The sequence below is a fragment of the Styela clava genome, chromosome 6 (genome assembly GCF_964204865.1).
Source record: "Styela clava chromosome 6, kaStyClav1.hap1.2, whole genome shotgun sequence".
In the NCBI taxonomy this organism is placed as follows: Eukaryota; Metazoa; Chordata; class Ascidiacea; order Stolidobranchia; family Styelidae; genus Styela; species Styela clava.
Genome location: NC_135255.1, coordinates 923084 through 950154, shown reverse-complemented (window position 1 = coordinate 950154; position 27071 = coordinate 923084). Strand labels below are relative to the sequence as shown.

General features: G+C 34.7%; 2 protein-coding genes across 2 annotated transcripts; one reads left to right on the top strand and one right to left on the bottom strand.

Moving 5' to 3' along the window:
* Nucleotides 1–60: 60 nt before the first annotated feature.
* Nucleotides 61–9381, bottom strand: LOC120331138 (serine incorporator 1-like). The gene is made up of 12 exons (XM_039398179.2): nucleotides 9221–9381; nucleotides 8847–9008; nucleotides 8240–8304; nucleotides 7647–7742; nucleotides 6791–6920; nucleotides 6256–6423; nucleotides 6055–6148; nucleotides 2903–3027; nucleotides 2455–2594; nucleotides 2027–2117; nucleotides 1696–1832; nucleotides 61–1073 (listed from the first exon to the last, which is right to left on the bottom strand). Exons 1-12 carry the CDS (start codon nucleotides 9242–9244, stop codon nucleotides 935–937), a joined length of 1371 nt encoding a protein of 456 aa, XP_039254113.2. The 5' UTR covers nucleotides 9245–9381; the 3' UTR covers nucleotides 61–934.
* Nucleotides 9382–20809: 11428 nt separating this feature from the next.
* Nucleotides 20810–26420, top strand: LOC120331404 (23 kDa integral membrane protein-like). The gene is made up of 7 exons (XM_039398476.2): nucleotides 20810–20927; nucleotides 21564–21702; nucleotides 22032–22084; nucleotides 22360–22503; nucleotides 22951–23049; nucleotides 23893–23979; nucleotides 24269–26420. Exons 1-7 carry the CDS (start codon nucleotides 20877–20879, stop codon nucleotides 24440–24442), a joined length of 747 nt encoding a protein of 248 aa, XP_039254410.2. The 5' UTR covers nucleotides 20810–20876; the 3' UTR covers nucleotides 24443–26420.
* The last annotated feature ends 651 nt before the right edge of the window (nucleotides 26421–27071 follow it).

Here is a 27071-nt window from a genome sequence, read left to right as displayed (position 1 = left end):
CACGGTGCTGGAATCCCTTCCCTCCGATCCGGGCACTAATGAGCATAACACCTCACGAAGTTGTGTAGATATATTTATTCACGCGTTTGACAATACTTTACATACAAAGACAGAAAAATCCACAGACTTCACTTTTAAAAAAAATTTCAATAAAGCGAAGTCAACTTGTCAAATCGATGGTCAATCAGGATGGGCATCCTTAAAAGTTTATCACAGACAATCAACAACACATTCCCAATCAAGCAATGATTTGGATCGAAGTTTAACTCTTCAGCATAAGAATATTGAAACCCAGTCTGAAAATCAGGTTCTAAACAGATGATAAGGACGTTGTTATTACTGTTATGTCGCAAAGAATGAAATTAATTCTGACTGAATTCCGAAACAGATAACCCAAAATTGATTTGGAAAAATCAGAAATTCAATGTAAATTTCAAAGGCTCTTTCAAACGTATTCAGATCCCACAATTAAACATTTTCAGACTGGGTGCATAATAATACTTTTAATTTTTGTAGATAAAAAGAATATATTTACAAATCTTGTACTTCCAAGACAACGATTTCCAGTTTTACTAGTCTGAAATTTACCCAGGTATTTTATATAGTTTTTCGGTAATTTACAAATAATACAGTAACGGAATGGAATATTCACAGTATAGTAATGTTAACTATCGAAAATTTAAAATTGACCAAAACTAGCCAATCATTTATTGCTAATCCTCCACGGAGGAACATAATGTGTTATATTTAAAAAGTGGTGAAGTGGTAAATCCAGTGATTCTAGAGGCTTTCTGTAATATGTATAGTGTTAAACAAGTTAGGTAGGTATCTGGTGAAAAACATTTATACTGTTCTATACTTTGGTAAAGATGAAAAAGTTAACAACAAAATATAAACTTCAGACTTGTAAAACTAGAAAAAGTATATAATGGTATTAGTCGAAGTCACGATTTGTCAAAAAGATAGGAGCAACGAGGGTCCAGATATATAGTCCAATGCACAACCAGCTCGAGACTATTTTCACCCACACAGCAGGCCATTGCGTTTGCATCTTTTCAAAGGTTTCATCAGGACTGTAATATAATCGACATGATTTAAACTGTGAGAATGATTCATTTTATTTTTTAGTTTTTTTATCTTAATTGAAACTCATGCTGAAGATGGATAAAGAAATGCACATATAACTGGATTTCTATATTATAATTTGATTCAATGTTCTCAACTTAAACAGTCCTAATGACCTATTCTGATTTCTCTGGTAAACGCTAATTTCATTTAACATTTTCAATTGTTTTTCTACTATAATTATTTTGAATAGCCTGTTTAGAACAGTGTTTCCCAACCTCAAGGCCCTGGTGGATCCTCACAAATACTGGCTACAATGAAGAGAAACAATAACAATCCTTATAATGTGATGCAATTTCAATTCAAATAGGCCGTTTAGTTTCACAAAACCTCCATTTATTTTGTAACAACTTCTGAGTGAGCTGCTGCTATTGCGTCTTAAGTCTGGTTTATTCGTGTGATATGGCCTAAGGCATCACTTATTTAGTTTCAAAATTAAAACAAGTATTAGACTTAGAGGTCAGCTCACAGCTCTCTGATATAAAACATCTATGAAATTCAACGATACCTCATCACTTCCTATACACACAGATGAAATGTTGATTAGAATAGTTAAAAATGTTGACTTACCGGTACCAATTGGTCAAAGTCATCATGATATATAGGGATGCCAAGAAGAACATGAAGTGAAAGAAGAAATAGGAGTATGCAACACCTCCTTGTTCATTGTCATGAACCTTAGATTCGGCATCTTTCTTGTCAGAAGACTAGAAAATAATATAATACAATACAGACACGACCAGTCATAAATTTGAACACAATGTGTTACCATGAAAAATAACAAAATGGTTGCTGGAGTACAACAAGAGATCATAATCATGTACTTGTATAAGAATTGTCATATGAAACACTGTTACATCAGAGTAAACAAAACATGTTCTTTTTATTCCAGGCAACTCACCTCGGCATCTTGTCCACTTGATTCTTCATCAAGAACAACATGTTCAGTCAAAGTTAATCGATCCACATTGTTTTGACTTGAACTTCGAATGCTATTATTCAAAATAAATACTAAGTTTTGGATGAGAATAATTTGATAACAGGATAAGATTTTGATATTTATCCCAGGATAATCATTAATTCTAATCACATGACTTTGAATGAATTTAAATACATACAACACGGCTCATGTGACAGATTATTTTTAATTAATGATACCAAGTAGATTCAAATGTTTTTCTATATTCGGATGTGTGTTTTATGTTTTTCAGGATTAGCAGCATAATAATAAGTTAACAATAACAAACACTACTCTACTACTTTTTTATGTTTTGATTTATTCAAAGCAGCCAAAATAGAATGAATATTCCAACTGTTTTGAATGCATACCTTGAATAAATGACACAGACGAAGAAGACAACAATTCCAAGTATACTCTGAGCATCCCACAGCTGTTTTTCGTGTTTGGTAGGAACTGGTGTTGTTACATTCCCTGCTGATGGGGCAATATCTCCAGGATGAGTGATTTCCTACACCAATAATTGAAATATAGAAATGAGGAATTAATGCAGCATAGACAATGATATTGAATATTCAGGTCTATTTGGGAAAATGGAGAACTAGTCGACTAAATAGCACATTTAATAACAAACTTTTGCTGGCAGACTTTTTGGAAATATCAAGTCTGCTTCACATCGCAAACATTGAACGATAAATAAATAGTTCATGTAGGTCACTGACCTCATGAATGCTTAAACTGACACCACTGACAATATAGATGAATCACACATTACTCATAACTATAGATCCTATCGATTACACAATATAAAGTACAGACCTGTACAATAGTCAGCAGACTGGGATTGCAGGTTGGATCAGGTTCGTTTGTCATTGCAGACCAAGTAAGATACATTGTATACATGGTCACAACAGATGACTGCAGAAGTCCACTCCTTGGTTGTTCTAGATATGGCATACAATCATTACTTTTTTCACAGGGCAACCCCTTTGTGCTATTCAGAAACAGTCTAATTCCATATTCTACTCGCCCATAATTTTCCACGAGAAAGAGTAAAACAAACCGAATATGCTCCAAAACATATTATAAAAGTTCTTATTTACTTATGGAACAATAAAAAGGGGGTATTCCAAATTTGAAACTTTTAAAAAAAAGTTGGACTCTAGTAACTGCCATTATTTTTTGTGTGCGAAAATACAGTCTTTGATCCAATGAGAAATGTGTGCTTGGCATTTGCTCTATTCAGCAAACAACTTCGCGAAGCGAAATCTTGTGGCACTAAATAATTCATGAGCTCAAGCCATCAAAACAAGGAAGCATGCATGACCTTGATTCAGTAAGGTGAAAATGACTTTAAATATGATTACTCCAAATTTTACTTATTTAGTTCTTCGGTGCGATGCACACAAACCAAGTTTAGTGAATGTTAAAACCAGGGTTGTCCAAAACGAATCGAATATTCGAATGTATTCGAATATCAAAGTATTCGAATACCTTTTCGGCTGATTTTCGAATAATTCCGAATAGTAGCCACTTTTCGCCGTAAACGTGGTGTTTCGTTTTACGGGAATATTCAAACGACTTTTTACGCTGTCTCACGTATTGTAATGACGATGAAATAGAATCGGCATTTTGATTGTTTATATTCTGTGCGACGGTACGTCGCATAGTGTTGCAACATATTTGCACGTTTGCGCGGGTGGACATTGCCGACATTCGTCTACAAGGCTTTTAATTTACAAATTCATTTCCATTACGTCAAAAATTCGTCTAATGAGTCGCTTTTCTAGGCGGGGTGGGGGCGTCTAATTGAGAAAGTATGTTTATTTTATTTCGATGTGGCCTGCTTTTTATTCGCATGAGTCTTCTCAAACATGATTTGTGTAACCTTATATTTGGGTCTTAGAGCCTGCCAATCATGATATTTAATCGCAGGCCGGTTATCGTTACTTTAAAGAGAAACACGGCCACCGAGATAAAGTGATTTGTGACCCTTTCGTTTTGCCGATTCAGCAGAACACGACAGGGACAGGAAAACACACTGTGAAATAACCCGTGGACGTACAGTGTAGTACTTATCACATTTCAAAATTATTTCAACATTCGGGTTAATAGGTTGTCCAAAATGATTGCCGCTTTACAACTTAAATTTACCGCTCAATTGTTAAATATAGTTAAATGCTCTGGTTCTAAACATATAAAATTATTAGCGCATATTAGCATAACTGAACAACAGGGACACAATTTTTTTACCCGTCTTATTGGAGGCCTATGGCTATATGGAAAAACCCCTTTTTTGAGTGCTAAAAATAGACATCGTCCTATTTGCCATGTGGACTTATTAGCCGGGAAATACGGTATTTATAGCCGTAATTGTTACGTATCAAATAAATTGTCACAAGTTGGAAAAAAAAGTCGATTTATTAGAAAATAATTTCTGGCAAATAATTTTGATAACGATAGTTAAAAGTATCGATCCTTTACCCAAGATGATTTTTGTTGCGCAAAATAATCCAATCCATGACTGGTAACAGCATTTATTAAAATGTCATGCTGTATTAATTTAATTCTGTTCAACGTAACTCATGGTTGTATCGTCAATCTGTGGACATAAAATGTGTGGTGAACTGACCGATATTATTAAATATTGATTCCTATTTTCATATTGATAAAATAATGAAAGTATTAATACCAAATACCACGGGTATTTGTGGTCATGAAATATGTAGTAAACTGCCCAATTAGAATTAAATTCTGATTCATATTTACAAAATAATAAAACTATATTTCTAAAATGCAACGGCGATCTGTGGCCTTAAAATGTGTGGTAAACTGCCCGATTTACCAACATTTGAGTTATGATAATAGAATTAAATTAACACGGTAAGGCATTTCAAATAGAGGTATCGGTCATGGATTCGAATATTTTGCGCAGCACAAAATCATCCTAGTAAAAAGTCCATACTTTTAAATACAAACCAATGGCAACCATTATCCAAATTAGTTCCCAAAATGCGGGATAAAGTATAAATTATTTTCCAACGTGTGACTATTTTTTCGTGAGTACGAAAATAAGAATTAAAAACTAATTATATTCGACACAATATCATGGCAATCTGTGGACATAAATTGTGTGGCAAACTCGCGATTAATATTAATTTTTGATTCCTATTTTCGTATTTACAAAATACAGCGGCGATCTGTGAACTTAGAATGTGTGATAAACTACCCGATTATAAATAGTTTTTGATTCCTATTTATAAAATAATAAAAGTAATATTACTCAAACATACAACGGCGATCTGCGGACTTAAAATGTGTGGTATAGTTCCCGAATATAATTAATTTTTGATTCGCATTTTTGTACTCACAATAACCAAAATAACTCATACTTTATCCCGCTTATCGGCAAATAATTTGGATAATGGTTGGTGTTTAATTAAGAGTATGGGCGTTTCACTAGGATGATTTTGTGTTGCGCAAATATTCAAATCCATCACCGATACCACTATTGCCGTATTAATTTAATTCTGTTAACATGACTCATGGTATATAAAATATATACTGGAATATGAAATGCCTGGTAATAAAGCTAGGTTGTAACTTCCTGATAGCAGTTATTCCATTGCTTATTGTATGGAAATTCCTACATTTTTCCTACAATTTTCGAAGTATTCGAAATTTCATATTCGAAAAAAATAATTTCGAATGTATTCGAAATAGTGAACTATTCGGTATTGGCCATCCTTGGTTAAAACCTTTATTTTTCAAGGATCATGATATTCAAGATTACTGTCCCACTAATCGTACTAAAAAACCTAAATAAGGGCACATCAAGTACATAGGAATTTGATGCAATGTTTTTAACTGATTAATTATGAAAGCCAGAATGAAGATTAAATTAAACTTAGATTTCAAACCTGCATAATATGTTCAAACAACAAGATATTTGCGAAATTGTTTTAACTTACCATCTTGAACACGAGATGTGATGGAAAAGGCTGAGACAATGATGCACAATATCATGTTGAAGCTCACAAAAAATTGATTCAGGGCGCATCCACTCTGCAATACCAAATCAAAAAGGTAAATTTGATGTTTTTATTAATATATTTACACCAAAATGATAAAAGATTGTTGGATAAAAATATCAATAATACAGAGATACCTACATGTGCATAGTAAATGTAGAAGAGGATGACTGCAGTGAGTGAGATCGCATAATTGACAAAAGTTGCTCCAAGCAGAAGTCCAAACCAGCATTTCGGTGAGTCAGAATTCTCTTTTTTATCCAACCATGCATCATTCCAACCATGGGCAAAATCAACCAAGAGGACAAGCTGGTTGAAAAAATTTAAAATATTGTTCAAACTATAAGGCAATGTTGCAATACAAACATATTTTATTTCATGAATCTATACATGTCATTCAAAGCATGAGAAAACAAAAACATTCTGGAGATTTTATTAACTGGTAATAAAAGGATTAATCAAGTTAAGTGGTAATAAAATTATAATATCCTTCTTAAGCACAAAGAAACTCAAAATATTACAGGAATAGCAGTAAAGAAACAGAGTGACTGAAACAACTCCCACTTTTTTTTCTAACCAGTAGTGTTAACTTAAAAGTACAATAATGCAGTTTCATTTTCCATTTCAAAGTTCAAAAGTTTATTTCCTTGTAATAGAATATAAAACATTAATAAACCTGAATCAAAATAAACAGGAAAGCCCCGATCATTCCAATATAATAGAAAGCAATCCCGAAAGGTCCTCGTGGAATGAAGAATGCCCCTACAGCAATTCCAACCATTGCAAGGAACTTGAAAAACCAGAATCTGGATAAAAGAGACAAGAAAATTAGTGATTTTGAAAAACTGATAACTTATGTCTGTTGCTCTGTGCAAATTTGTCACTCATATAAATTTACATAAAGTAAACCAGTAAAATCCATGACAACAAAGATTTTAAATAGGAAAACAGCAAAATACAAATGTAGGTTTCTCTGTATTATGTGGCTGAATCTGATATGTTATATTAAAAAATAGAAAATACTTGAAAATGGAAAAATGCCATTAATAAAAAGAATGATTAACTACACAAAAAAACAATACCAAGTGACATTTATTCAATCTTTGCCTGAACTTCAGAAATGAACGGATGATGCCTATTTCATCGTAGCAATATACTTAACATTTTTGAAAGGGTTATTTTATGAGACTCATTTGGCCAACACAATATGAGATGAATACTGGCTTGACATAATTTTACACAAATTAACAGGAAGTTACGGTTTTGTACCAGACCATCTTCATTGTGTGGCTTTCACAGAGATCAAGTTACTGATACCTCAAGTCAATATTCCTATTCCTAGATGCTCCACTGATAAATTATTATATAGCATTCAGACTAGAGTAGAATCAAGTAAACATGGTAAAACAACGAAGCTGAATGAAGAGACCTCCCTAATTTGGATTAGAATTTCAGTATTGAATTACTTGAATTCTATATTTGCCCAAAAATACTATACACTAATTTTACTATGAGTAAAAACAACAGCATACCCGTTCTGTATCTTAGCTCTCGGATCTTTGCTGCTTTCGACTTTGATCATAATAACAGCCATCAATAAAAAGAATCCAGCCATTGCAAAACAGACTCTGTTTATTGGAAATTGTTATTATTTAACAAACAATGATATATTTGTAGATAATCGTGGAAATGATATAAATGAATGAAACACCATTACAAAACACAAATAATTCATATAACATCAGGGATTAAAAATAAAACAAAAATTAATTTCGAACAAATCTTTGCATACGAACTTTTTATAAACACATTAGCCAGTCAAAGTTAAATAGAGGCAGCAGGTATAACACAAAAGTGCATGTTGAACAATAAATATTTAATAAGAAAAAAGGATACTCTTACACCTAGGACAATGATATATTATATAGGCCTAGTCAGTAAAATTGGAACATAATACAGATTAATCATTCTGAGCTTGTTTTAATATTAAGCCAGAATTCGCAACTTATAAATAACATTGTTATTAATATGTTATGTTAAGTGACCGATTCAAACATAAATTATGTACCAATCCACCTTGCCTACTGCATTTACCAAGGATATGTTTATAAAATCTATTACGTACCTGTAAACAGCAAGGTAACCAACAATGACATCACAGTCAACGAGATGAGAACAAAACGTGGGAATCTGTATGAAACATATTGGATTGATTGTCAGTCTGCAGTTTTTAAGAACGCTAACAGGGTTTTACCTCTAACGTAACCTAACCCCGTTTGACATAGATTGCATAACAAACCACTGAATCAAGTCTATGGTAATCAGTAGTGCAATAGAGAGAGTGTTCCTAATGATTTGCTGAGCGTCTAAATTTGTAGTAAATGAGTTTTTATAGCTTTTAAAGGCTTTTTAAATCGTTCCAATATATTAAAAATCGGGATCTTTTGCACAAAGCCCCTGCAAAAAAATCACCCCCGCCAACGCTCAAAATAAGAAATTTAGTAATTATCTAGTTAGGGTTTGAATTAGGAATGCAAATTGCGCAGTAAATTCTAATTTTTAAATCATTTCTAACCCCGACTGAATAATTACTAATTTGTAACTTAAAAACGTGGAGGGGTGTTTTCTCAAATCTCATTTTTGCACCAGTGGAGGAGGTTTTGTACAAAAAAATCCAAAAATAGCAATCAGTAACATAATAATCAATCATTAAACTAAATAACACATCATACCGATTTCAACTTGTCTTCCAAGCCGGGAGCCAACATAACAGAAGCTATGATTGTTCCCAGAAAGAGGAAGAGAGCATAAACTATTCGTGAAGATGTTGAATTTTTGCATGATGGACATGCACTACAGCACAAAGAACAAGCGGCTGATCCACAACAAGCTGCCTATTAAAAATGAATAACAAAAAAATTATAACAATACATCATCAAACTGGACTAAAGATTGATGACAACTTTTTTAGTAGTCTTTTTGTCAATTAACTAGCGGTAACCTTTATATGATATATAGATAAACAAAAATCGCACAATATTCTGTCTTAAACTCGACGTGTTGTCAAAAAGTAATTATCAATAAAAACTGTACTATTATGACTTACCACCATTGACATGCCACACCCCATGTCTATGCAGCGTATATTCCAATCTTTACTTAATAGTTTTATTAAATATTGGACAATGTAAAAATAGAAAAGCAACTAAGCCTAATAAGTTCTGTATGATAGCCTACCCTATACTTCTGAAATGAAAAATTCTAACATTTAGTAACGCCTGGAGCAGTGAGAACTTCCGCATATGTATTACAGTATTACGCGATGGTTTATCCACATTCAGACTTTGCAATCACAGAAATCTTCAGTCATCAACTTCAAATTCGACATAAACATGGAATGAAGACGGGGTGTCGTGAGGTCAAAAGTTTGATCACTCAAATTCAGCAATCCGAGAGTTGCCACCTACATACCGCAGTCTACCTTCGGACCTTCTGACATTTGCATTTCCTGAAAAAAACGAAGCTACATACTGACAGACTACCAGACTGATTCTACCAGACAATATTCTGATATTCGATGACACGCATATAGGATAGGATTTACATATTTATCCCGGGGAGAGGAAAGCAGATAAGACGGCTTATCCATATGGCGAACCACGGCCTCTCGTCCGGTTACCATTCCAAGTCGGGTATGGGATTAGTTTTACTGTATTGTTTGTTTTCGGTAGCATGGACTTGGTGGTGGAGGAAGCCGTAACCGACCAGCGGTTACGTGAACCACGCAACGACGGCGAGGAGTCCAGCAATCCTCTCGCACATAACCATCCCTGCATGGGATTCGAACCTGCGAACCCACGCAGAGTAGTTAGAGGTGCGGTGGCGAGCGTATTCCTAACACTTAGCCCGTTGAGCCACACCGCCGCGCCTGAGCCACGCCGCCGCGCCTATAACTATATACGTATAATATATATAACAGTATAATCCCAGCATCCAGTAATCAAAATGGCCTGACTGCAGGGTGTGTTACTTTTTACTGAAGACATCGCGAAATAAAAACAAACTGCACGAACAGACGAATCTGGAAATGACAATCGGACAATTGTTTTCTGCGGCACTGTCAAATGATTACCATACTCTGGTACCGGTACTGGATTAGTCAATTACCCTAAATACTGACATCTGTAGATAGGCCCTACATAATTTTCCGGAGAATTACCGGTACGCACTAATTTATTTAAACAAATATAGCTGAGTATCGCGATATGTCCGTCTGTCAAAACACTGAAACAGCACTTCGCCATTCCATAGACAGCACTATTTATTTGAACAAATAGCCTACAGCTGGGTATCGCGATATCTGTCAAACACTGAAAATGCACTTCGCCATTCTATAGACAAAGAACTGAAGCAGCAGAGCTGACTGACAAAACGACGATCACCAAAATTTTCTACCAACACCCGAATCTTATTGATAAGCCATATCAATAAGCTGAGAGGTAATACGTCACATATCACATGATTGATCTAGACGAGAAAATTTGCTCAGAGCAAGGTCACGCGCACCACTCAGAAATGATTGTTACGTATGTCAGGCGACCAAAAAGCATTGCAAGAAAGAGATAATACACAAAGTTATTAAAGTTAAAGTAGGCTATAGACTGGGGAGAGCGGCGATAGTCAGCTTCGCCCATATTCACTATCATGTATAAGATTCATAGATAATAATAAATGTAAACGATGTATTATAGTGTAAGTCTCTTTGTTGGAGAGTTCAATCAATCAATCAATCATTTATTTTGGTACTCTGACATAAACACAAAAACAACACAAAAACTGGACAGACAAACAAAATGCAGAGATACCTGGAAGGCGAGCATAACTTAAAATAAAGTTAAAAAACGTAAAAGTACGCGCCCGCCCACCGAAAAAAATATTAATACAAGAATACAAAAAACACGATTCAGAATCGGGCAATGCTTTTTAAGGGATCTGAGGACAACTTACACAAAATATAACAAAATTTATGTAGATAAATTAAATGTAATAGACTTCTGACGACTTCTCCCATCCAATTATGGATTGACTACTGAAACTTCAAAAGTTTTGTGTTAGGGGTCGGCAGCCCACGGCCCTCGGGCCTGATCCATCTGAGATTTCCAGCGACATTTAGATTAGGATACAGGATACATATAAAACCATTTTTTTCGAGTTCAGATAGATCTGCCACTGAAGCTTCTCATTCGGAAACCCGAAGATATCCGTTTCCATAAATTTAGCAAGATCCAAACGGCATGTTGTTTTCGGACAAGGTAAGTATAAAGAGTTGTGTGGTCAGCATAAATGAGTTTCAAATGAGATTATCTGGAAGATCATTGATGAATATTGGGAACAATGCACGTCCAAGAATTAAGCCATGACGCGCTCCCCAGAATAGATTAATCAGATTTAATCAACGAAAACGATTAAAATGGGCCTTTTGTGTCTAATAAACTCAGAAAAATATTGAAAAAAAAGAATTGATAGTCGTGTTTTACTGTGTGGGACAAATTCCTGTCAAATTTGTTAACGAGATAGCGATCGGAGATCGCCGACTTATCGATCGTTCGCAGCGACGAAAGTTAGGGGATCCCCCAAAACAGAAACTGCGGTTTCGATTCCTACGCTCTGACTCAATATCGACGCCGCGCGTCCTATCATTAATTAAATGATAACTCGCTAATTATACGACAAAATTCATCCAAAATCAATAGGCTTCTGGTCCGAGATATGATGAATGCACATGCAAAATTTGGAGCAGATTTAACCGCTTTCGCTTTCGTGAGATATCGCGTAACATACGAAAGTGCAAAAAAACAGACAAATACCTATCAACATACTTACAGATCGGGATCGATAAGTAATAAACACTATAGTATGATCGTAAACTTAAGTAAACAATTTTTAGTGATTCAAGAGTTTTGCTGCACAGTAACTCAAATTTATTTTTGTAACGTTTCGTCTGACAAAGGTCGGACTACCTCAGACACACATTATTCAATTACGTTGAACAAATTTTAATGGGTGAGCAGACACGTGATCTCTTCTATGTCAAAACCATCTGCATTATTTCTGTATGCACGCTGCCAATTTGTTTTCTAAGGTCTTTGCAACTCCTAATTGTGGAATCAAACTTAGGCTACTTTACGTACCAATTGCTTGAGATGGCCCCTTTAAAGAGATTTGAAGTGGGGAGGGTTGACGCGAACCAATATCACTCGTTCTGTGATCAGTTCAGGTCGAATTTGAGGAAAGCAGCTGTGCAATTAAATTGCTCGATCCTCCATAACATTTACGTGGCGGGAAGAAAAGCTGTAACATGTCGAATAGCTCGCAGCGATTTCATAAACTACCGGTCCTACTACTGTATACCGGTCCGTAAAACATCCTCTTACAGAAACTAACCTTTATGATCACCTTTGATTATTCCAAAAATACCAATCGAAAATACCGCCACTCAGATTGCTCATACATGAAAATTTAGGACACTACAGTATAATCAAAACAATTCAAATTTTCATATCGACCTGGTGCACAGTCGGGGCCGGATTAAATCGGCAACTGACAATTTCAATTTCGGGAGGTAATATGATTGATTAAAAGATAGATTCAATGTTAGGCTTGTTTTCGTTTATATGGTCTATTGCAGGGGTCACCAACCCGTTGCCCGCGGGCACCAAGTCGCTCGTGAAGACCACATGAGTCGCCCGCAGGTCTGTTCCAAAAAAAGCGTGATAACGGCTCCTATAAGTAAGCTACATCAATTAATTTTTGTGACGTTATTTTTGTATAAGTCACACTTATGTCTTAGTTGGGAACTGGGAATAAACCCCCGTTGATTATTATGGTAACGATCATTCTAACTTTTATTTGACCTTAGTAATGTACCGGGTCATTTATCACTCTCCCAATTATGACATCACACAGATGTCACCTTCCACGAACTCGCGTTTTTTCGTGTCCGTTGATTTGTGGAGCAGCGATGCCAATAATACAATTATTGATTTCAAAGAAAAATGGCAGAAAAACGAAAGAAAACCTACCATTTTCACGATGAATGGGAGGTGGATTTCCTTTTACCACCGTGAAAACAGCTTGCGTATGTCTCATTTGCGGGGAGAGCGAAGAGACATTTCACATCTTGTCACTGTCCATTGGTCAGCGCAGTACGGGCAGAAAAAGCTCGCCTTCTAATTCAAACAGCAATCCTATGTATGTTACGAGATCAGTGTTTGGTTCAAGCCATCTTGGTGAATCAACATTTTTTGACATGAACTTCACAAAGAACTAAGCACGGAATACGCCTTACTGATGAAAATCTGCAAGACCCGCTCAGAGTTACCGTGTCAACTGTCAAGTTACACGCAGGAGTACAACACACTGGTGGAGAGCATTAGACTAGATTTGTTTGATTTTAGTTTTCTCCTTGTTGAAAACGAAGATATTTATAATTAGTTAAATGTGTTTGTAAATGTAACATTCGGCAATACAACTGTTAAGTTCATTTATCTTAGGGTTATGCAGGGTGTTTGTAAAAAAGTAGGTACATTGTGGACCTGTGGTTTCCGAAGATATTATTGCAGTGATCACTTTAAAATCAATTTGAAAAACCCTCAGTTTGAAAATGGAAGTGTCATTGCTAGTAATTCATTTGCTACGTTGTGATAATCGTTTGATTTCCTGAAGAATCCTAAAGTTCATCAATGTTTTTCTTGACTAAATACCAGTAATTATCAATAATTAAAGGTTAGTTGACTTTTTTAAATATGTTCATCGAACTGGTAGCCCTCGGCTTAATCGGTACCCAGAAAGTAGCCCTCGGCTTCAAAAAGGTTGGTGACCCCTGGTCTATTGTGACATACTGACACCAGGGCAGACGTGTGCACCGCGGCAATAAATTATTTGCCCATCATTATTATCTACCCATTTGTTTCCCGCGGGTACGTACAATCCTGACATGGGCAAATTACGGCCCGCGGATCAAATCCGGCCCGCCTGATGCTGCCAAAACCAAACTAAAATTTTTGAGGTTCAAGCTGAAAATAACTCAAGGAATTTGTTGAGATTGAGAGAGCGATTAAATTTAGTTTTGGCACGAGGCTTATTGTTTTCCATTTTTGCTTTTGTAGCACTGTAAATAATTGTTCATAAAATGTAACTTTTTACGTCCGCCATACATGGCCACTTACATGACCCGACAGTCTAGGGCCAATCAATTTCGATTTAAAAATATTTTTGAGTTTCCATATTTCACTCAATCGACAGAGCAAGCAGTTTTCCAAGTGTGGTTTACTATTTTACCTTCCAAATTCATGTTAATACTGGATGATATGACATGATGTGAGTTCTTTGATATTGCGTCAAAATATTTTCTATTCGATGAAGCATCTTAATAATAACAAAAGAGCTATGCTCAAATATATGAACACGTTTATCGATTCCAAGAAAAGCACCAACATTAAAAGACATCAGTTATAACAGTGAGTGCAAGCCCCGCTTTTATGAGACAGTCACGAGTTAGTTCAGTGTCATCGCGCTGTGTTACGGTGCTGGAACTGTAGTAACACCAACGATCCGAGTCACTACTGTGATATAACACCAAGTACGGCGCTATTTGCTATTCCCCATTGACAAACCGTATCAAAGCAAGGTCGATGGCACGTGATCAAATTAACATGAAGAAGAGTGCCAGCATAAAAACAATTTGCATCCGCAGAACGACCGGTGACGTAATAAAAAACTAATACCACATAACTAACAGAAATATTTGAAATGAATAAAAGTAATAGCCTTTTAAAATTTTTATAAAGAAATTGGTCCAGTAATCAAAAAAAAAAACGGTTTTTAAGATTTCCACTAGGTGTCCTATTCTGTGGCAAAGAACAAGAACAACATAATAACAAAACGATCGTTATGTCCACTAACATGTCCAATAATTCAGGTCAACGTCGAAGGATTCGTTGGTATTGACGAAACCGCATACAATCGAACAGCGCCTGCGAAATTTCAAAACTTTATCGGATAAGTTTGCTCTCAAGCAAAAAAGTTTGTTTATTGCTATTACCGAGTCATTCATCACTGAGAATAATCACATGGATAACTACGATATCACCGGCACCAAATTTTTCCACGGCTTCATTTTTAGTGACGTAGGGACATTCAGTAACCGGGAATAACTTTTCTACATTTGTTTTGATATAGTGACGTCATAATCTAAAACGTTCAAAACCGAAGCGATGCACAAATGAGACAATCAGTATCATAGAACAACAACAAAGAATAACTGTGAATAGGTGCGTGTGAGCGCTCGTTTTATTAGGATAGGGTAAAGGTTAGGGTGATGTTTCGTAGAAAATAGAAGAGATCGTAGCAGAAAAACATAGTAGTGCACCTGGCAAAGGATAATTGTAGAGAGAGGTCCCCCGCTGCAAATTGCTCGTCAAGGAATTCGCTCAGATTAAATATGAATGGACCAGTTCTACAACGCACAACGGTGGGGAAACGAGATCTGCCTTACATCAAATTTCAGTATTTCGCAAGAACTCCGAAACTAAATGCTTTTAAGACGGTTTGGCTTCCTATGAACGCAAGCAATCGGGTAGTCACGGATAAAAATCAGGATATTTTATATCTTTACTATTCGAGGCATTTGCAAGACAGCAGCAAAGCACCAGCATCAGGAAGCGACATGTTCGTCAGACATTCTAACACGAGATCCGGAGAAGTTAGAGGAGCAGTGAGGCCTCAGCCCTTTCGTCCGACGACAACACCTGACAGTGTTAGAGCTGCAATGTGGATGACGAACGTCAACTCTCTTGCACCTTTCGTAAGTTTAGGAAAGCCAACATGTGGGTACTTCTTTTCACGAGACACAGACAATAAAAAGAGAATGACCGGTATTCCTCCAACAAACACGGTGAAATGGAGATCCAATAATAGCACGAATTAATATGAAATATTGTTAATGCTTAGTCTAGTACAGCACAATTCTTACATGCAGATTGAACTGATATTTACAGGATGATCTTATTCTAACCAATAGACGCAAATGATAGTTGTTTTCATTAGTTTTCACGTGAAAATGAGACCATTCCTTGTTCAAAAATGTATTCTCTACGTGAACGTGAACTAAATACAAATCTTATTTGGATTTCATGACATTATTTTCCAAAAATAAAATTAAAGCTTTAGTCGTGAATTTTACCGATGATAGATCACCGTTATTGGCTGATAATGTCAAAATATTGCTATTATGTTTTGTACAATGGGCTGTGATATTACAAAGCAAAATAAAATGCAGTCGGCTCGATATACCAACGTTTTATAGTCGGCCATGGATGAAAATATATTATCAGCCCGCTGACGCTGTATTTATGTTATACTGTTTATGTTGAGAAAAGGCACGAGCCGACGGGTGGTAATTATTTTCCGAACAAAAGGAAAAGAAATTCGACCTAGCCATACTGTGTATTGAATTTCCCAATGTCGTTTCGACCTTGTAAATCCTATCGAAAGGAATTCGTCTCTTTTATGTTGAAAACTTATGATACTGCATCACCAACTCAATGATGAATCTTTTATAATATTGAAAGCTGAGTTTATCGAGACCATTTGCTATAAGCCATGTTGTATACATACATTTTCAAACGATTGGCGAAATGGCTTGATTGAAATTTTCAACATAAAGCGTTCATTGTTCCCTCTTTAGCTCTCTGCAAAATATTCATAATTTCGATTCTTAGCATTGATGGTTTAATCTATATTACATTCCGATAATAATGCACAAATTTGTGGAATATTTATTGTCTGGAATAGCTCTGCGACGACGTTTGTCAGTCTGGTTCTATCATTGTTTGACCGAATTCCTTGAAGCTTTGCAGCCATATTTTGACTTCTCCGCATTATCCCCATATATATTATTTTTTTACATTAAAATACACTAATTGCACTTTAAAAATATTTTTCGATTATTTTTGCTAATGTAATATTTTCTAATAAGTTTGTCATCAGTTTAAGCTTAATAAACTTGTGAATATGACTGAATAAATCGAAAGGATTGCTTTTGTTTGCGGAAGTCACTGAAGTAAGACAAGAGCCGCACTTTCAAATGAGCGGGTATAAGGGGTATAATTTGCTAAGTAATTTAAAACTTTGTATAAAATGAAAAACCAAAGATTAGCAAGCATTTTCAAAATTCAAATTTCTTCAGTGAGAAAAATGCACTGTTTTACTTATATTCTTTTGAATAAGGGGTTATATGCTTGTTGAGATTTCCATCAAAGCTTGCAAATTAGCGGCTGTCAACGAGCATTTATTATTGTTGACATGAGTGTGCAAATGCATGTTCTTGCACAAATATATAGACAACGTTTTCCCAGCAAATTTCCTCCTACATGGAATATTTCAGAAGGAAAGGACCTATAGAAGTCGACCAATGTTTTCTCGGAAAATATGTCATTAATCGAATTTCATTTTTTAAGTATTTTGTTGAAGCTTCCGCGGGCTGCATGCGGGTCGCAGTTTGCCCATCCTTGGATGTAATAAACCGTAGTTCAACTACTCATAATATTGGTGATATTGGTTCTTTACCACTAGAGGGAAGTGACGAGATTTTCTGTACATTTGACATCTTTTATGTGAAAATTAATGAGTGTTCATTACAGGTTCTTGGGGTATAGAGGGATATATATATTGTCGACAGAGCGTTGAGATAGAGATGCTCCACATCATAGCGTATGTATTCAGATATGCCGTCAATTACTGTTTGATAAACAAACATGTCGTTTATATATCACAATATCACAAAATGAATCGTTCTGACATCTAGATATTATATTATATTGATAAGCTCGCGTTTTCTGTCATATATCTTTTGCCATTGATCCAGACACGTGCACGTTTTGCGTCACGAAAGCTATTTCGAACTCTCTGCGTCTAATAAGCGTGTTTGACTAGTAGACTATATGTACAATGCTTACTGCGAAGGACTAAATGTTAAAACGATAAATTTATAGAACATCGTACTAAAAGATAATGATGCCATCTTAGTGAAGTTTTAGTAAGTTAAATCTGCGAAATGTCTTGAAATCAGGGCCCTAAGTTTCGTAAAAATGATAGAGCAAAAAATCTTTATTGTTGGTATTTAGTATTTGAAAATTATATTTTTCGTTCCCTTTGAATATATATTAGAAGATTTGCTTCTACTGATTTAAGATTGCGATTTAACAATTACAAGCGTGTAGTCCAGAAATTTTGTAAGCAGGTGTATATGAAAAGGTTTCAAATTACATGACGTCATTGATAGATATAGAAGGAAGAATGAATACACGTAAAAACAAAAAGGCAATGAATAGGATGCCTAGACATGGTTCATTTGACTTCTGAATCGATAACGATCCTAAATATCAAACATTTTGGATAATTTCAAAATGTGCAGTGCACTTTAGCAATGTATTAGAATATATTTATTTCCCAACATTCCTCTATCTACCAACATAATACGTCGATAGTGGCGTTTTTATTCAAGTCATGCTAATTTTTCGTTAGTGTTTGAAATATTTCAATTTCATATGGCAAGTGTGAAGATGTAAGAAATTGTTATAGCGCAAGGAAGGCCAACCTTTTTGATGAATGGGCGGTGTAGGATATTATTGTTATGTGTCATACATGTAATTATATATTTAAATAATCAAAGCTTGCGCCATTGAAAAACTTGCTGTTGCATTTTTCCGCAAGTGTTGTAATTCTTGGTCAATATTGTGTTTCTTTGAGCTTCACACGCGTATCTCTTAATATGAGGGTAATTTTTCGTACTCGATTGAAGACACTACCATCCTGCTTCATTTTCATTTCTGATTCTCGAGGTCGTTCATCCATGCCAATAAATTTTGCTTTTCATACGGCATTGTATGCGGAAAAAAAAATGCAAAGTAGCATCCAGTTCTCGTATACTCCCAAATACATTCTTCGCCCTCGTTTCATTTGTGCACCTCGAAAGGTAACCTCTGTTACAAAACAAGTTGTAAAAATGGATCAATTATATATCTATATTTATGTCATAAACGTATATCCCATAGTAGCTCACATTTTGTTAAATGGAATTCAGTATTATTATTATATTTTACTGAAATGATAGTATGTTTGCATTAATTCGTGATTTCGTGGGTAACTGAAGAAAAACCCCATTCAGTGGCTCGCCATCTCTGATATAGCGGATACTAACAGAACAAAATTACCTAAGAAGTATTTTAAGCAAAACACCAGTATACCATTGTTCGCTCGAAATACCCCAGGTATTTCGACGAAAACTTGGACTGATATATATGGTGGTCGAAATTATCGAATTCATAAAATCAACAACGTCGTATCAATTATCAAGTAGATAATTAAATGTGCAAAGTTCAATGTGCAATTTCCTGTTACGAACATACAGATTGAGCAATCGACATGCAATCGAATACAGGTCACTTGAGTTATTAATTAAACGTCATTTTGTGGAATTTTTTAAGTTGAAATTATTTGAATACAACATAGAGTACAATAGAGTACATGTGAACATTTCATAGACATAGAAGTTAAGTTTAGCGCGGGAGAAAATGGAAGACAAAGATATAAATATTTAGTTACTTAGTAGGAACAGAAAACTAATAACTCTTGTTACACATCTTGGCAATATGTCTAGATATTGACATAAACATATAGAAAGAGATGACTTGCTTGAATCATTCGCATGTAAAGACTGAAAAAGTTGTGTATTTTGATTTCACCCATCCAATTCCAAGACTGATAATTCTTGGACAGTACTTTGTGACTAATATCAGCAAAATAATATTGATAATTTTTCGAATATTCAAAAAATGCAGTTGGTGAAAATTTTATTATTTTGACTATCGTTTTGGAATTTTTATGAGATTCTCATGAATTTCGAATTTGAATTGCAAGACTGGATACCCAAAGTATCAGCCTAGCTACCATAATTTCATTTCATTGCGTTTATGTATTCATCATAATTCTGAGATTCCCCAAACATACTCTGTCAACTATCAACGTCTTAAGTGTTAGTGAAATTTAGACTCATCGGTACAGTTTGCGATCTATCTCAAACGAAACATATTTCGTTGTACATCGGATTCCTATGCTTGAGATGCAAAGCGCTTCTAGCCATGCAATAGTCAACTTGAAACCGCAGGAATCAACGAAACGTAGTAGTATGAGTGAATATTGAAAATTATTTAACATAACAAAAAAGTTAAATAATAATTTAAATAACACTAATATAAAATTTTCGACATTTTCGACCTGAATTATATGTATCAATAACGACCTTTATTGATTCGCGTAACACATCAGTTTATTCAAAATCGTAGAAAATATTCAAACGTGATTTATCACGAAATTATGTAATTTAACAAAAATAACAACGATTCTAATGTTATAAGAATTATGTTTGGTTTAAGGATGAATAAAGTTTAATTTTTGGTAACGCATATCCCACGGTTCCTGACTCTGCAATTTATTGATACTTTTTGATTCTTTATTTCCGAGTACTTCGTCAAGACCAGCACGCCGAAGACTTTGATAAACCATCTTAATAGTAGTTAATCAAAGAAAATGATAAATATATATATGATGTTTTTTATTTCGTTTTATCAGATGAAGCATATAACTTGATTAGAAAAAAGTTTTTTTTTTCGGCTATACGTTGTGCTGCAATTGTCGCAAATATGGATACATGGATACGATATTTTCACGTGATTTTGAATGTACTTTTTATTGTGAGTATATTCTCCTCTATATAAAAATTTATTTTCAATGTACACGAAATATCAAAATTTTATATTACATGATTGGTGTCTCTCAGCTCCTAAAGTAGGCTATAAAAGATTTGTTAGCAGACCAGAAGCGTGAAAATGTCTCCCAAATAATAATGAACAGCTAAAGTGTTTACTCGGTCTATTATACATTTTCAAATTTTATTTGAAGCAAATGACCGTGTTTTGTAAGGTAATAAAAAATAAGACATATAGAATTTCCAATCATTTATTACCTTACCCAATGCCAGAGTGCAACAACAATACACTTTCTTTTGGTTATTGATATTGAGAGGGCAGCACTTCATCATCGGAAATGTCCTTATTGAAAATATAAGAAAATGTTTTAGATATATGCTGTACGAAGTATCAAAGTTTTGGAAGAATCTTTGGTGTAGAAGTTTTGCATGTAACATTTTGCCAAAAACATGACATTCTGTAGTTGGCATTCTTTTTAAACGGTGCTAAAGCCTGTCAGTCAAGTTAGAAAACTTGCATTAAACGTCATGCACTCCGTGGCGTTATATGTGGTTTGGGTATCAACAAGTAGTGGTTGTGACATATAGTCTAAACATGTAATAACCTTGATCTGAATTACAGCTCGTAGGATTGGTGCTGGTGGCTTTTGGAGTCTACGTTTTGGTCGGATCACCAGTACAAGAAGTATTAACGTATGTTAGCGGAAATATGTTTCTCATATATGCAATGATTGCAATAGGCGGAATTGTGTTTCTAGTAGGTACGGCTTTGCAATGATTGATGATTTTAATACTTTATAGGAATAAACATACGATTCTTAAGTTACAATAACATAAAATATAAAAATAACCGTTGAAACGAAGATTTTGGTGAGTCGGACTTAATACGATCACACGAATTGTAGTTCGGGTTTAGTTTGAAAACAAAGTGCGTCAAATTCAAATAAACATATTGTTCTCAACCTTGATATGTAATATGTTTTAACATTTGACATGCATATTTATGGTCCGTTTTTAAATATTCTGCTTTCAACTACAACACTTCGTAATCTGCAGTCAATAAAATATCTTTATGTTTTTCTTATTCCAGGCTCATGTGGTGCTCTTGGATCTTGCTATGAAAGTAAATGTTTGCTCATGACCGTAAGTTGTGTACTCTATAATGCACTAGGAAACTTACTGTAAGTTTACATAAATTCTTTGACATCGTCGAAAATTCCTGCAGTTCTGAAATGATCCTTGTATTTACCAAATTATAGAAAATCAAAGTTATGGTGTAATACATGCTCTTTATGCTAAAACACCATCCTTTATCAGAGAGCAATCGTTTAATAATAAAATAAACGCAATACTAGCATTGATTAAGTGTTTTAACGTCATATTGACATACCTTTTAATATTTATTATACATCTTTTAGTACCTCACAGTGACCGTTATATTTGTTTTGGCACAAATTGCTGTTGTTATATTTGCTGTTGTTGAACAAGATCACATCAAATCACATCTTTCAACTGTATGGTACGAATTAAATAATGAGACGAAACATTTACTTCAAGACAGAGTAAGTTAAAATGGTAGAAATCCTCACTTCACAATTTTGATGTCTATTCACACCTTTAATCCATTTTGAATTGGATATTATTTGGGCGATTTCACAGTAATGTATTTATTGACGGCTTTGGCCGTGTCGTCGCAGACATTAGTTGTAGGCTATGTGGATTGTGAATACAGCCCAGTGCAGGAATCGCGCACTGCAGTTATGTGAAAATTGTATCTATAATATATGAGCCCTAAATGTTGAATTACGAGAATGGCCTTGTAAATTTGCTCACATATTCCTTGCCACAACCTATTGTAGCTTATATCTACATCCAAGTTTACTAAAATGTCATTGGTTGGTACTACGCAATTTCACTCATCAGTAAATACACTCAAGTTTATGTATTCGTTGCTTTACACAGTAATTGTACTGAAATAACTCTTTCGATTTGTTTCATTCATTTTGCAGTTTAGTTGTTGCGGATATTCAACCCCAGATGAATGGGGGGGACTTTTTCCAGAATCTTGCTTGAACACCACGACGGGAGGGGACGGTGCCCCATGGTCGGTGAGTGTTTTTCGTCCCCTGCAAATGCCGTTCTGCTCATATAGTATGCCGAAGACTACAGTTACAAAATCTATCAAACATAAATTTATTATGTTTGTGTCTGGTAGTGGCAAGAGTTTTCTAACGACCAATGGCGATTATTATGGCAAATTATAAATTCATGATTACTGCAAAAACATAAATACTGGTCTGTTGATGTGTTGAAAACATAGTATCAGGCCAAATAAGTACGCGGGCCTACTTTTTGAACGATGAAGCAAAGCACAAAGTAGAGTTCCGAGATGAAATAATTTCTTACCTGAAGTTCTGTAGTAGACGCAGAGGTTAAGACAAAAAATTGAATTTAAGAAATTAGTGAAATTACTGACACAAAATCACATTTTGGAAGTATTCCTTTTTCTATATTGAAATTCAAGATAAGCGTCAAAACTATCTGTAGTAGATAGTGGATGTATGTCCGGATATTTAAGCAACGAAGGTGTACATGGGAAAAAAGCATTTTATCTTATTCTCCGTATAAACTTCAAGAAAATAACTAAATCTTATCATTTAGAGATTGATGATCAATATCATGGTGACATTCATGAATGATTATCATTTGGTCGTTTGCCCGTTTTTAAATTTAACAATATTCCTGATCGTGATATCGTGTATTGATCCATGCAATCTTGCTTAGCAACACGCAATTATTACTTTTACAATGGTAATCGTACAAGGTACAATGTAATTCAATAAATGAACAAAACTGAAATCATGATAATCTAGCAAAATAGATCAGACCTATTGCTATTTAAGGTGAAATGGGATTATTAAGTTTGTTCCAAATCACTCTTTTTCGTTCAGACGACTTGTTACAACTCAGTTGTTGGATTTTTCGATGAAAATATCATACTCGCTGGATCCATTGCAGGACTGATGTTTTTACTTGAGGTAGCAAGATTAGATAATTAATTATTATACAACAAAATACGTACTCTTTGTGCCACCACATAAAAAACTTTCACTTCTCCCGATTTGAAACATCACGTATATATATGATTTATACATACCTTCTTGCATTTTACATCCGCCGAAATAATTAATATATATATATACCATCTTGATTTTGTTCCTTGGAAAAGAATGTTGCGAATTGAAACTTACAATATATATCTATCCAACGTTGTTTGAAAACATTTCGGACAATCTAACACAAATATAAATTGTATTCTACAAACAGGTATTCCAAATGATTGTTACTTGCTTTATGGTCAGAGAGCTCAACAACATTTCAAGTTACCGACGAGACAGTCAGCGGCGTAATTCTCAATTGATGAGAGGATATGACGAAAGTGAAGGGGATGCATTTGAAGCTTATTTGAAAAGAAATGAAATACGAGAGTCGAGACAATAGCACACAGATCAGTCAGCTTTCAGCTGTGTGATTTTTAAAGAAACAATTTTGCCAGATCCTCATGCTTTGAATATCGTTTCAACTTGCTAAAGGAGCTAAGCTGCTTGAGTCGGATTCATTTGAATGAGTGAACACTAGGGCTGGGAATGGTTAACAGGTTAACCGATTTCATATGGTTAACGGTTACAATTTATTTCAACCATTAACTGACATCTCAGGTACAAATCATCTTCATACCGTACAATTTCTTCAAATATGATTACATCATCGCAAATTTATCTCTTGTGGCATTTAATTCAAAAAAATATTACTAACTGTGTGGGTAAGAACTCAATAAATGTGAAAAATAATGGAAGTACTAAGATTGCTGATTATGGAAATTTGACAATGATGAATTCAGAATCAGTTTTCGGTCGATTTCGAAATATATCGTTCGCGAAATATATTATTTCATTGCAAGATCGGATATTCAATGTCATACAACAAGTGCGCAGTTGATGCCGTTTTTCTTTACATGATATATATCTCGAAGTAAAATTTGCACATCAAACACTGATAATTTGTCACATAAATGAAGTTTAACAACGGAATCAGGTTTTCTAAAATACTTTCACACGCCCGAACCACGCTGCCTATTTCCTGCAGCAGAGCAATCATGAAACTATCTCGATTCGTGAATAATTTTAAAAAGCGATACCGGGATAAGAACACGCGAAATTGCTTTATAAGCATTGTGACGTAATAAGCTGAAATTATAAATTATTACGTCAAACGTCACGCGGCGGTTAACCGGTTAATTTTACCCGGTTAACGGTTAAAGTGTTTTCCCTGAAATTCCCAGCCCTAGTGAACACACATAACGTCTGACAAAATAACTCTGATAATTCCTTTTTTATTTAGAAATGATGTATCTTATGTATTTCCTTTAGGTTTCTGAGATGATTAATATTTCTGAAAAAGCAGAATTTATGAAACTAATATCTTTTGATTATGACAATGAATACATATTTTGGTAAATGTTATGTTTTGTTACATTGTGTATATTTATATTTGTATCTGGCTATATTTGATAACAATGACAAACAATTCAGATTACTGTATCGCAGAGAACGTGTAGTTTTCAGAGAAACATTTTATAATATATACAATAATAATATTCGACACGAAGCACACAATTTTTTTTTTGACTCCATTGAACATCAGTCATTGCAGATATTCAATAAAGTATACAAGTTAGATACAAATCAATAACCTATCCTGCATGCGTTATACCAGTGTTTCCCAACCTATGGGTCGCGACCCCAGACTGGGTCGCCTGAAAATTCGCTTGTTTTTTCAAAAAAATTCATTTATTTATCTCAATTCATATCATTTTTTTTTCATTTGATTTTTATATGGTATTGAAGTGCTGCTCAGTTGCATATGTGGGAAGTATCAATTCGTAAAAACTTGGCAGCATCTATTTTGCTCAAGTAAAGTCACGCTACAAATTCCAAAAACTCGCTGAAAGCAAACAAGCGCAAACTTTTTTACTTTGAAGTAATTTCGAGTAAAATAAAACTATCGTTTTTACATAATAATTCAATTTTGCGGCTATAAAAAAAATGCTGTTTAGTATTTGTGCATATCCTTAAATCGCTAAATTTTACAAAATTTATTTTTTCAAATATTTGGATCAGTTGAAAAAAAAGGTTAGGAACCACTGATTTATAGTATTTACAATCTTCCTAAGACCAATAGCCTACTAGAGACCCGAGAAATCTTATAGTTTCGTATTGGTTGGTCTCCTCTATATCTGTTATATTTTCTACATTGACTATGTTTATAAGTTTTCGTGATGTACAGTATTAATTTGTGAAATGTACTGTACGGTATTGTGCTATTGTAATGTATATAATATACTAAGTGATTCAGGAGTCTTGCTGCTTTGTTTAATTTGTTTGCAAACTGCAAGTAAATGTCTGTTCACGAACGTTTTCTTTCAATAGTCATAATGCATAACAACGCTCGGAATTGGTTGTATGGTATTGCTGGTGTTATCAACTAACTAAACGATGACGCAGTGGAAAAACATGGGTGCGTATAACACATACACACTGGCAACTAAGCCAATTCGAATAATATACATTCGAATTCCTGTGGACGATAAATCAGGTTGAAGCTCATGGTAACCCAGGGCCAGAATCGTGTGTGCAAAGCGAATGAAGATTCTCGGAAAGGCATTTCCTATGGAAGTGAACCATGATAAAGCAATTGTAATATGAGTAAGTAAAGCGTAAGTAAAGTTCCGCCAAGTTGTAGCTAGTATTGAATCAAGTTGGACTTCAAATACGGCTGATAGCTCAGACAGACAGAGATTATTGTGAAGTAACAATTTATTGCATAGTGAGTCAAATTTTGAGGAACGAAGCGTCATATTGATTTGGCAAAATTCGTATTCAATCCGCAAGATGACGCAAGTAGACAACATTTGTTGGTCAGAGTTTATTTGAATATCACATGAAGTCAGCAATTGCAATATTTTATTGAAGCACAAATTGTGGGAGTGACCCTCCGTCACGTGGTGCAGCTAATGCTGCAGTTTACGTTTCATAGGTACCCCCGGTCTCAGTCTAATTTAACTTGTGAT

Coding starts and splice junctions, on each gene's coding strand:
- LOC120331404 (XM_039398476.2), top strand. CDS start 20,877: ATGGATACATGGATACGATATTTTCACGTGATTTTGAATGTACTTTTT. Junction 22,085..22,359: donor GTAAATGTTTGCTCATGACC/GTAAGTTGTGTA, acceptor TACATCTTTTAG/TACCTCACAGTGACCGTTAT. Junction 23,050..23,892: donor GGGACGGTGCCCCATGGTCG/GTGAGTGTTTTT, acceptor TTTTTCGTTCAG/ACGACTTGTTACAACTCAGT.
- LOC120331138 (XM_039398179.2), bottom strand. CDS start 9,244: ATGGGGTGTGGCATGTCAATGGTG. Junction 7,743..8,239: donor GGTTACCTTGCTGTTTACAG/GTACGTAATAGA, acceptor TCCAATAAACAG/AGTCTGTTTTGCAATGGCTG. Junction 6,424..6,790: donor TCCTGTTTATTTTGATTCAG/GTTTATTAATGT, acceptor TTTTTCAACCAG/CTTGTCCTCTTGGTTGATTT.